Source organism: Rhinatrema bivittatum, chromosome 8, assembly GCF_901001135.1.
Source record: "Rhinatrema bivittatum chromosome 8, aRhiBiv1.1, whole genome shotgun sequence".
NCBI classification, from domain to species: domain Eukaryota; kingdom Metazoa; phylum Chordata; class Amphibia; order Gymnophiona; family Rhinatrematidae; genus Rhinatrema; species Rhinatrema bivittatum.
Genome location: NC_042622.1, coordinates 80,855,729 through 80,867,050, shown reverse-complemented (window position 1 = coordinate 80,867,050; position 11,322 = coordinate 80,855,729). Strand labels below are relative to the sequence as shown.

Genomic DNA, 11,322 nt, shown 5'->3' with positions numbered 1-11,322 from the left:
TCTCACTCCTTTTTCTGGTACCAACCAGTATTTTTCTCTTATCCTAAAAATTAATTACCTGAAATATCTACTATGGTATTACTAATTAATCTCCTCCTGAAACTTTACTTGACTCCACAGTAATTTAAATGTATCTAAATTACTTCCTTGTGATACTCTGCCAACCAATGTCCACTCCCCTAACTAGTGGGTTAGTCTATAAAGTTAGATGTTAAGGTAGGAGTGGATGGGAGGGGAAGGGTGCTCCTTCCTTCTACTCTTCCTTTCTAAAACTAAGTAGAAAAAATGCCTAAGAAACAAAGCAATGCAAAAAATCCCTTTTACAAAAATTAAAGGAACAAAAAGTTATTAATAAAGATTATCCCCCTCAAAGTAAGGTCTCCACCATTGAATTTAGCCAGAAAAAATGACCTGTTGTAGTTTAGCTCTTCCTGTGGAAAGTATTACTTCAGCATATCCACTTTTTCCAACCCCCTGCATATATTTCTCCCTGGTCTATGTCACATGCAGAGTAGTACCTTTTCCTTTCTCTGTTTAAAAAAAAAAAAAAAAAAAAAAAAAAAAAAGCTCTTCTCATTTTACTGCTTACTTTAGCTCTTTTCTTGTTTTGTGTGTTTGTTCCTTTTTACTTTACTCTCTGACCCTTCCCCCCAGCACATAGCTCCTGTTCTCACAGCTATTCTTTTCTTCTCCGACCATCTGCTGCCCGCTTGTGGTCTCTTTATCTGAACTGTAGGAAGATAACTCCTTTCTACCATCTTTCTCATAACCTGTAGACAGTTTCTCCTCCCCACCAGGTTGATGGTCGGAGCTGAAGTAAACCTTATAAAGGGCATTTTCAAAAGATATTTACCCGGCGAACAGGGCTGTCTGATAACTGTCCACCTTTAACCTGGCCAAAAGCATGAACATGATTCCACAATACTGGGCATTAATGGCCTGATTTTTAATCCCCCATGCATGTAAAATCTGGTGGTTACGTGTGTGGTTGGGCCTTGCGCACATTTTAGAAGGGGCCTGGCCACACGCATAACTCCCATTACACACAGAAATGCTGGGCCAAAGGAAAGGGGCGGGGAGGGGCAGGGCTGGAGGCAGCCGGTACAACAGCCATTTGCAGCTGTACAGGAGAAGGGACTGACGGCGCACGCAAGCTGCTACTGCTCCAACGGAGTAGTGAGCAACAAAAAAAAAAAAGTAGGGTATAGGGTTTAGGGGGTGGGAAGGACAGGGGAAGAGAGAGGGAGTATGGGCAGGGGAGTAGGGAAGTTCCCTTCCAGTCCTCTCCTTAATTGGAGCGGATTGGGAGGGAACTGGGAGAGGCCCATTCTCATCGCCATGCAAAATTTGCTAGTCTACACCCCCTCGCACGTGCTGCCGGCACATACGCGCGCGCCTTTAAAATTCTACCCCTAAGCGTTCCCGGGGGGGGGGGGGGGGGGGGAGGAAAATAATACACCTGGATTGCATTTTCAAATCTACCTGCAGCAAAAGCAGGTACAAATGTCTACAAAGATAGTTTGTTACCCTCCCCCCCCCCCCCCCTTAGTTTTTAGCATGGTACAAAGACCATGCTAAAAAGCACCTATAGATTTTGCAGCAATGCAGGAAGTTTGAGTATTACCCCAAGAAAGACTTGAGCAATGTTCTCAGCATACCCCAGATTCAGCCAATAAAGCCCTGTCCTGCTCTCAACAATGAAACATTTAATTGCTTCAACCACACCCATAAGCACAGGTTCAAACAATACTAACCTTTATTAGGGCAGATACCTGTAAGGTAAACATCTCTTCTATAATTAATCTGCTTCTGGCATATTACAAAACTTTTGAAGCTAGCATGATCATTTCAGAGAGGTCCCAACATCCAGTAAGAATCAGCAGCAGATAAATTCTAGAGGGAGTGCCCACTGCACTAGTCTCCACTTGAAACATCACTTATTAGAGATATGAAGGTATCTGTATTGATTCCCATTTAGAGTTCATATTCTCTGCCCCAGGATTGTCTTCTTACTTGCCAAACAGCTAGAGTAAAAGGAATAAAATAGAATAATGTCCACATTTTATTCAGTGTTATACATCCAGTTTCCAAACTTGGGGTACATGTATGGGCTGCAGCAGCCAGTTCTCTTCCATACAGCTTCTAATGAGTGGAGGGCTCATTTCTATGTCCAGTCCTAGTCCTTTGTGTGTGTGTGTGTGTGTGTGTGTGTGTGTGTGTGTGTGAGAAACATGCTGGATCAGGCATCCTTTTCCAAGTAGCTACCAGGAGGGTTGTATCCAAAAAGTAATGGGTGGCTTACAGGTAAGTCAGTCAGGGTCAGGCAGCTGGCTTGTTTCACATACATCATGTTACCTGGAGGGCAGACCTAAGAAAACAGCACTCCACCATGCAAACTGCACACAATACATAAAAGGTTAATGCAAGTCAAGGTCAACAAGACTTCTTTCTAAACTGGTAAAAACTCCAGGAGGTCAAATGGGGAAAATCTAGGAAAATGCTTTGGCATTGAATCTATCTTAACCAATGGCTTCACTCTCTGACACTCTACAATGAACCATCTTCTACCATGCCAACTACCCATCAGCAACCTCTAGAGCACAAGAACACCACCAGTCAGTGAGTGGGCACACAACTTATATTCTCTCACTTTATCTTGAACAGGATGATGATAAAATCCTAAAACTGCAGGCCATAGCATACCAGCGTTGGTAGCAGCAGCCTACAACCCCTCAGAAAAACAATCCATTTGGTGCCAGCAGGTTAGGAACTTAGGAGGTCAGCTGTTCAGGCAACAGCCTCATTAATTTTGGTAGCCATTTTAAATAATTACAAAGCTTGGTGGTAAGGGGGGGGGGGGCAGAGGGGCACCTATGTTGTTGGATTAAGTATGATAACTTGTACATTCATCTACCAAGGATGGTAGAACCAGTGAGGGAAACAAAAATGCTAGAGCTGGCAAGCTGGGATATATCTTTGGCAATGGAGATAGGAATAGCTGGGCAGACTGGATTAGCTAATTGGTCTTTTCTACCATCACCGGCTATATTGTTAATGAAATTCATTAGAACAGAGCCCCTGCCCCCACATCATTCAATCCCAGTGGATACATTTTGTTCAGAACATGGCTAGCCTCACCCAAAGAGAACAAAATTCTATTCGTTAAGGCCAGAGTTTGAGTAAACGAAATGTTAACTATAAGGGCAATAGGAATGTACAAATGATGCAGGGAAGAATGCAATGAAATGTAACTCCTGGTTTGAAACTAGTCTAAAATTGGATTTAAAACCAATAAAACAATACAAAAACAAAAAAAAAGACACACACCACAATATTTCAGCATCAAGCATCCTTCCCTGTTCTACTCCAAGAGTCTCTCCAATATTCCTGGGCCCTAGGAATGAAGACACAGCTCAGACTTGTGGGGAGAGTATCCTGAATGCCATCACAATAATCAATGCAAAATCAGCATACATTTTCAATCTGATAATACACAATGGTGACTGAAAACATCTTAGCTTCCATCCACAAGATTTACTCTGACATATCTGAGGCTAGCAAATATGTATTTTAGAATATCAAAATAAGATGCACATGCAAGCCATGGCAGATAGACAGGGTTGGGTTCATTATTTCAGTCACTTCTTTTGATACTGAAGGATGCAAAATTATACTTTCAATCACTTTTTCAGGCATCTGTCAGGATGGACAAAAAAAAAAAAACAAAGTCAGTCATTCCTAAATAATGATACATGGGAAAAGGAAAAAATAAAACCACCAGCCAGAGTGCAAATGAGAATGAGGACATGAGGCATAGTGCTAAGGTGGGACATACCATGGACGGCAGCAGCTCTTGAATTTAGACTGGGAAGGCTGTAGGCGTCAGGCAGCACCATGGAGCAGTGAGCGCTGCCAGAGCAGAACGACTTGGCTGTTAGCACTAACAGCTGAAGTGGGGGGAGGTGCAAAAGATAGGGGGTGGGACAGGCTAGACAGACTTTGGTAAAAGGGCAATTGATCCTCAATTCAGAATTCTATTGCATTGAGATACTCAATACAGTGCTGCTAATTATTCTTGGTGAGGTAGAAACTGAAGGAGGATCAGACCTGTTTGAGCAGAACTGACTAGGGAAAGAAAAGACACTCCTACTTGGTAAAAAATAGTTGCTTGGAGGAAAGGGCACAAATTAACCATTTCTTTCCACTATATATTTCCTACAGGTATGGCCATCGGTTGGTGAGAACCCCTTCTATTCTCCTGTACCAGTGCAGTTGATGATTGGTCTCAACTTGGTCCACCTACTCTCGGCAGGGGCACTGCTCAATGGGGAGGACAAAAAATAAAATGTAAAGACTTCACTTCACTCCTGTTAGAGAGAAAAGCCTTGCAGCATCAGCAGACATGCCATGGGAATGGTGGTGAAAAGCCACAGGAGCTGGGTGACTGGCCACAATGAAACCGCTCAGAACTGCAAACATCCTCTCAGACTTTCAGCTTTAATACAATTTGATCTTAACACCAGCAGGGCCCAATGGCAGTGACTGACATCAGAGCTGAACAAAGGCAGAACAGCCATTCCATGGCTCATGCAACCTGCTATCACTGACCCAGCAAGTTACTGCGGGTTGTGCAGGTATGGTCAAATGCTACTCGTAAAGTAGCGTAATGATCCTCCTCTGACTGGGGACAAAAGGAAGGGTCAATAGTAACCAGCCTTTAAAATCAACAAACAGCACAACCCTGGAAAGTAGGAGGTCTGAATTCCTTAAAGATAAACCCTAAAATCCGAAAGGCAAGTTCAGGCAGGAGTGCAGTCACCGGTTATGAGCTCAGCTACTACCCTCCATGCGACAACCACACCAGCAGCAGGAAGAGAGGACGATTCCATTTTAAAAAAGTAAACAAACATAAAAGTTACTAGGCATTGCTTGTCTGTGACAAGAGGACAGTTCACATGTTATACTGAATCCAATTCCCCCGTATTAGCTGTGAAACTGTATCCAATCTTATTGCCGATAGTCCAGCCAGAAGAGTGCAAGCAGCATTCAGTCACTCAGCTAAGAGTGTCTCCTATTCCTATAGTGATCTGTATTCTCTCCTGCATTGGTATCTCACAACATTTATCCCAGCATTTGAGCAGAACATGGAGTGCAGCACCCAAGAATTAAAAGATTAATTCCCACCCCTTCACCCTGCATGAGAACCACCCTGCATTCTCCATGCAACAGAAGCAGCAACACAGTCTTCATAGAGTATCACAACGGGAAAGAAAGGCTAACAGTTTGCATTATCTGCTCTTCCTCTCCCACTGCCAGACTCAATTTCATGACTGTGTGTAGCTTTCCTGCACTGCAGGAATGACCTGAGCTCCCCAGCTCAAGATTGCAGACAGGCAATAAAGGATCTGCAGAAGCTTCTCGGGTATGGGTTGGGTGATCATCAGTCCTCCCATCCTCTGCGCAGCAATCCTTCTTTCACACTTGCTCCATGGGCCCAGTTGGTGCCCTCACAACTGTTCTTTGTCTGCTCTCCACAGCTTCTCCTTCACCTCCAGTGGTAGGGTGTTAAAGAGGTCTTCTTCTACCACTAACCCACTGCGCTTCAGTAGGTGGCAGTCACCCAGCTCCACTGGTAAGCACTCTAGTCGATTCCCACGCAGTTCTATCTGGGTCAGGTTGGTGAGTTCACCCACACGGGAGGGCAATGACTGCAACACATTGTTTCCCAGGTTTAGGGTTCGCAGTTTCTTGCACTGAAATAGCTCAGATGGCAGAGTCTCAATCTGATAGGAGGAAGAGGACACAAGTTAGGAACACAAGTTCAGTTTCCATCTTTACTAAATGGAAATGGGGAAGAGGGACAAGCAAAGGAAGAGGGGACTGAGGTGTGTGAGGGAGGAGGAGGAGGATATTTACATGCATGGGGTAGGAAACAACTGTGTTTGTGGGACAGACTGCAGGACTTAGAATCCCCCAAGCTGCTTAGGAAGACTTGGCTTGCAAGTCACCTCAGTACTTCTAGTTCCTGCTTATTCATTGTGAATACCCTGAAAGCCTGAAAGGCTGTGGGGTCTCCAGGACAGGTCTGGCGAGCTCTAGTCTAGTCTTTCCCTTTGTCTGCAGCAAGGACTCTGCACTGAACAACTGCTTCCTGGGGTAGATGGACTTGTGACTATTACCCCCTACAAGGAAAAAAGGAACAGCATTGCTTCTCAGGAGAAGCAGAGTTCTTGCTGCGCTGCAGACAGAGACAGGAAGCAGTCTCATGGCTAAACCAATCCATGAGGTTCTGAGCAAATATTTCCAAAATTCCTTTTAAGTGCATTTTGCTGGAGTGGGAGCACCTACTGTCAACCAGTGGCGTGCGGTGACATTTATAGCAAACGATTCAGTCTCACTCTCTCTCCCCTCTCAGGTTTCCAGCAGACTTGCCCCCCCCCAACACCTTCTCCACAAGACACACTTGGAATCCATATGGCATTAGGCCTATTGTAACAAGTATTGGGTGTGGGCATGACCCTCAAAGCCATGAATAAATGATTATAATAAGGTAAACCTCCCATACCAAAATAGCACTAACTGCCAGCACTCAAACAGTAACCAACCTTCCTATGAAAAGGCAACACCAACACCTAAACACCAATACACCTCCTATTACGAAAACAGAATAAGCCAGGCTACCTAAAAATATTGTACAAAAGCTTTTAAAACTATGTAGGCCCCTTTTTCAGATGTCAGATCCAAGACATTCACATCTAAAGACAGGTCCTATATTGTCTCAATGGCTCACATATAGGAAAATTAGTTTCTTACCTGATAATTTTCGTTCCTGTAGTACCACGGATCAGTCCAGACACCTGGGTTTTGCCTCCCCTCCAGCAGATGGAGACAGAGAAGTTTTTCAAAACAACCCTGGCATATATACCAAGGTGCCACCCACAGTCCCTCAGTCTTATGTAATATCAAAGCAGAATGGAATAAAACCCAATTCAACAGCTAACTAACTTAAGGTTCATTGAAAACCCCAACTGAGATCAGAATTGGCAGAACCAATAGAACAGGCGAGAATGCATGGTAAATAACCATACACAAAAAACAAGCTTTATACGAGCGGACTCTCCGTTACTTAAGTGCACACAGCTATAGAGCGGGGCTCTGGACTGATCCATGGTACTGCAGGAACGAAAATTATCAGGTAAGAAACTAATTTTCCTTTCCCTGTATGTACCCAGTTCAGTCCAGACACCTGAGATGTACCAGAGCCAACACACAGAGGGTGGTAGCCGGAGAGGCCCACACGGAGCACCCCTTCTCCAAATCCCCCAGCCTACGAAGCTTGCACATCCAATCTGTAATGCCTTGCAAAAGTATGCAAAGATTTCCAAGTAGCCACCCTGCAAATCTCCTGGGGCGAAACCTGGTGACATTCCGCCCAAGAAGCAGCCTGTGAACATGTAGAATGAGCGCGAAGTCCCACCGGTACCGTCTTACCAGGCAGTAAATACGCGGAACCGATGGCCTCCTTCAACCAACGAGCTATGGTAGTCTTGGAGGCCATCCTGCCTTTACGTGGACCATTCCACAAAACAAAGACGGTCTGAAACCTGAAAAGGATTCGTAACCCCCAGATACAGGAGCAGAGCCCTGCGGACATCCAGCTTCCGTAAATCCTTGGCCATTGGATCCGATTAATCCACATCGGAGAAGGAAGGAAGTTCAATTGATTGATTCAAGTGAAAGGAAGATATCACCTTTGGGAGAAAGGAGGGAACCATTCATAAGGACACCCCTGAATCCAAAATCCTCAAGAAGGGTTCCCGGCATGACAACGCCTGCAATTCAGACACCCAACATGCCGAAGAAATCGCCACCAAAAATACCACTTTCAACGTAAGATCCTTTAGCGTTGACCGCTTTATAGGCTCAAAAGGTGGCGCACACAAGGACGAAAGTACCAAATTGAGGTTCCAGGAAGGACACAGATGGCGAAGCGAGGGCATAAGTGCTTAGCCCTCCCGTAGGAAACGTGCCACATCCAGGTGTAAGGACAACACAACCCCCTGGACCTTACCTCGGAGACAACCAAGCGCCACAACCTGTACACGGAGGGAACTATATGAAAGACCGGCTTGCAGGAAAGCCAGGATGTCAGAGACAGACGCCCTAGTAGGATCCACCTCGCGATCCGAACACCAAGCTTCGAAAACTTTCCAGACCCTAACATAAGCCAGGGAAGTAGATGGTTTTCTCGACCGCAGCAGCGTGATGACCACTGCGTCAGAGTAACCTTTACTTTTCAAGCGTTGCCTTTCAAAAGCCAAGCTGCGAGACAAAAGCGAGCTGCCTCTTTCAAACAGACGGGCCCTTGATGAAGAAGAGCCGCAGACTCCCAAAACCGCAGGGGAGCCGTGGTGGATAGATTGAGCAGATCCGCAAACCAGGGACACCTCAGCCATTCAGGAGCTACCAGAATCACCTCTGCCGGATGGAGCTCTATTCTTCTAAGCAACTTGCCGATCAGCGGCCAAGGAGGAAACACGTACAAGTAATATGTTCGTCAGCCAGGGAAGTACCAGGGCATCGACCCCCCTCGGCCCCCGTCTCTCTGCGCGACTGTAGAACCGCGGAGCCTTGGCATTCTGAAACGTGGCCATCAGATTCATACACGGCGTGCCCCACCGGTCGCAGATGAGCTGAAAAGCTTCGTCGGCCAACTCCCATTCTCCGGGATCGAGATGGTGGCGACTGAGGAAGTCCGCCTGCACGTTGTCCACCCCGGCAATGTGAGAAGCCGCAATGCTGACGAGATGTAGTTCTGCCCAGTCCATTAAGAGACGAACCTCCGTCGTCACTGGACGACTCCTGGTTCCTCCTTGGCGATTGATATAGGCCACTGTGATTGCATTGTCTGACAAGACCCAGACAGACTTCCCCCGAAGGAGCGGGAGGAAGGCCTCCAAGGCCAGAGCTACGGCCCTGGTTTCCAAACGGTTGATTGACTACTGAGATTGCTCTCGGGACCACTGCCCCTGAACCGACTTCCCCAGACAAACCGCTCCCCAGCCGGAGAGACTGGCATCTGTGGTGACGACCGTCCAGTCGGGCATTACCAGGGGAACTCCATGCTCCAGATGTTCGGAGACCAGTCGAGACTGTGTCTCACGGAGTCCATAAGCGGCAGGGGGAGATGGAACTGTTCCGACACCGGGTTCCAGCGGGACAACAATGCTGATTGTAACAGACGCATATGAGCGAAGGCCCAGGGCACCAATTCCATGGTGGATGTCATGGACCCCAAGTCTCTCAAGTAATCCTTCACCTTGGGCATTTGCATGGACATCAGGTCCCTCACCTGACCCTGAAGCTTGACTATCCGCTCCGTGGTGAGGAATACTCTCCCCTGTGCCGTGTCGAACAGAGCTCCCAGGAACTCCAGAGACTGCGAGGGGACTAGATGACTCTTGGCAAGGTTGACTACTCAACCGAGGGATCTCAAGAACTGAAGCACCCTGCGGATGGCTGTGTGACACAGAGCCTCGGACTTCGCCTGAATCAGTCAATCGTCTAGTAAGGGTGCACCAGCAAGCCTTCCCTCCGGAGTTGCGCTGCCACCACCACCATCACCTTCGTGAATGTCCTTGGAGCGGTGGCAAGACCAGAGGGCAGAGCCCGAAACTGAAAATGTTTTCCCAGTATGCAGAATCTTAGAAATCTCTGATGAGACGACCGAATGCCAATGTGGAGCTACACCTCCGTGAGATCTAGAGACTCCAGGAATTCGCCTTGTCGTACTGAGGCGACGACGGACCGAAGAGTCTCCATCCGGAAACGCGGTACCCGAAGACATCGGTTGACTTTTGAGATCTAAGATTGGGTGGAACGTTCCTTCCTTTTTCGGGACAATGAAATAAATGGAGTAGCGTCCCTTGCGTAGAGCTGCAGATGGAACCGGTGTTATAGCCCCCAGGGCCAGCAGACGCTGGAGTGTTCCTTGTACCGATCCATTTTTCTCTGTACCCGCAGGGAGAGATCAGGAACTGGTCCTGAGGACGCAGTATAAAATCTAAAGCATAACCTTGACTTATCACGGTGAGGACCCACTGGTCCGACGTTAATTTGGTCCATTCCTCGAAGTAGAGCGACAGTCTGGCTCCCACGTTTGGAACATGGTGGATGATGGGTACAGAGGGATAGACCGGCAGTATCTCATTGCGAGGCCTTAGTCCCCGCTGCCGACGGGGGATTGCCAGGCTTGCCGAAACGCCTGCCTCGAAAGGACTGATTCCACGACTGTTGTCTGGTGGAACTGGGACGAAAGGAGGAGCCTGAGGGCCGCGCCGGTCAAGGTCTCCGATTACCTCGGAATCAAGACCGAGCTATAAATGATCCCCTGGACCGGGGCCTATCCTCCGGTAGTTTATGAACCTTGTTCTCACCCAGAGATTGGATCATATCCTCCAATTCCTTCCTGAACAACAACCTGCCTTTAAAAGTAAGGGAACCAAGGTGGGACTTGGACGAAGTATCTGTAGCCCAAAGCCATAGCCAGAGTAGCTGACGTGCGGACACCGCCGACACCATGGATCTGGCCGATGTGCGTAGGAGGTCATGGAGAGCATCCGCACTATATGCAATGACCGCTTCCAGCTGGTTCGCCTGGCTAGCCTCCCCCTCAGAGAGGTCAGACCTGGCTTGGAATTGCTGGGCCCAGCGAAGACCCACACGCAGTGCAAAATTACTGTACATTGCTGCGCAGACCCCTAGCGCGGACACCTCAAAACACCTTCTTGAGCTGCAACTCCAACTTTCTGTCCTGCAAGTCCTTGAGGGCGGTCGCTCCCGTAACCTGTATAGTGGACTTCTTGGTAACCACAGACACCGCTGCATCCACCTTCGGAACTCTCAGCAGATCCAAAGCTTCCTCCGGCAGAGGATATAGCTTATCCATTGCCTTACTGACTTTCAACCCCAAATCAGGAGTGTCCCATTCCCTAAAGAGAAGGCCCGTGGCCGAGAAATGAAAAGGGAAAGACACTCTGGGGCTCCTGAGACCCAGTAATACCGGATCCATTGACCCCAATCGCGACTCCACCGGCGGGGCTTCCAAACCTAACTCCCCCAGAATGACAGGGATAAGTGGGTTCAATTCCTCTTTCTTAAAGAGAAGAACCACCTTCGGATCACCTCCTTCCAGTACTGGACCACCCTGGATTAACTTGGGCTGGGAGTCAGGGTCTCCGTCTGTCCCCCCCGTGGGCTGGGAATGAGTATCTGGAGTCCCTAGCGAAGAAGAGTCAGTGTCCGTCTTGACGAGTCCTGTAC

The 11,322-nt window shown here is 47.6% G+C and overlaps 1 protein-coding gene across 4 annotated transcripts in view; it reads right to left on the bottom strand.

Annotated features, from left to right (window-relative positions):
- Window positions 1-1,738: 1,738 nt before the first annotated feature.
- The window catches only part of LRRC8A (leucine rich repeat containing 8 VRAC subunit A), a 25,563-nt gene continuing 15,979 nt past the window's right edge, over window positions 1,739-11,322 (bottom strand). For 3 of the 4 annotated variants that reach the window (XM_029612965.1, XM_029612964.1, XM_029612963.1), the window contains one exon: window positions 1,739-5,783. In XM_029612965.1, coding sequence (XP_029468825.1) covers window positions 5,508-5,783 — 276 coding nt within the window. In that variant the 3' untranslated portion in view covers window positions 1,739-5,507. The remainder of the gene's footprint in view (window positions 5,784-11,322) is intronic. The other variant, XM_029612966.1, reaches the window with a different exon arrangement.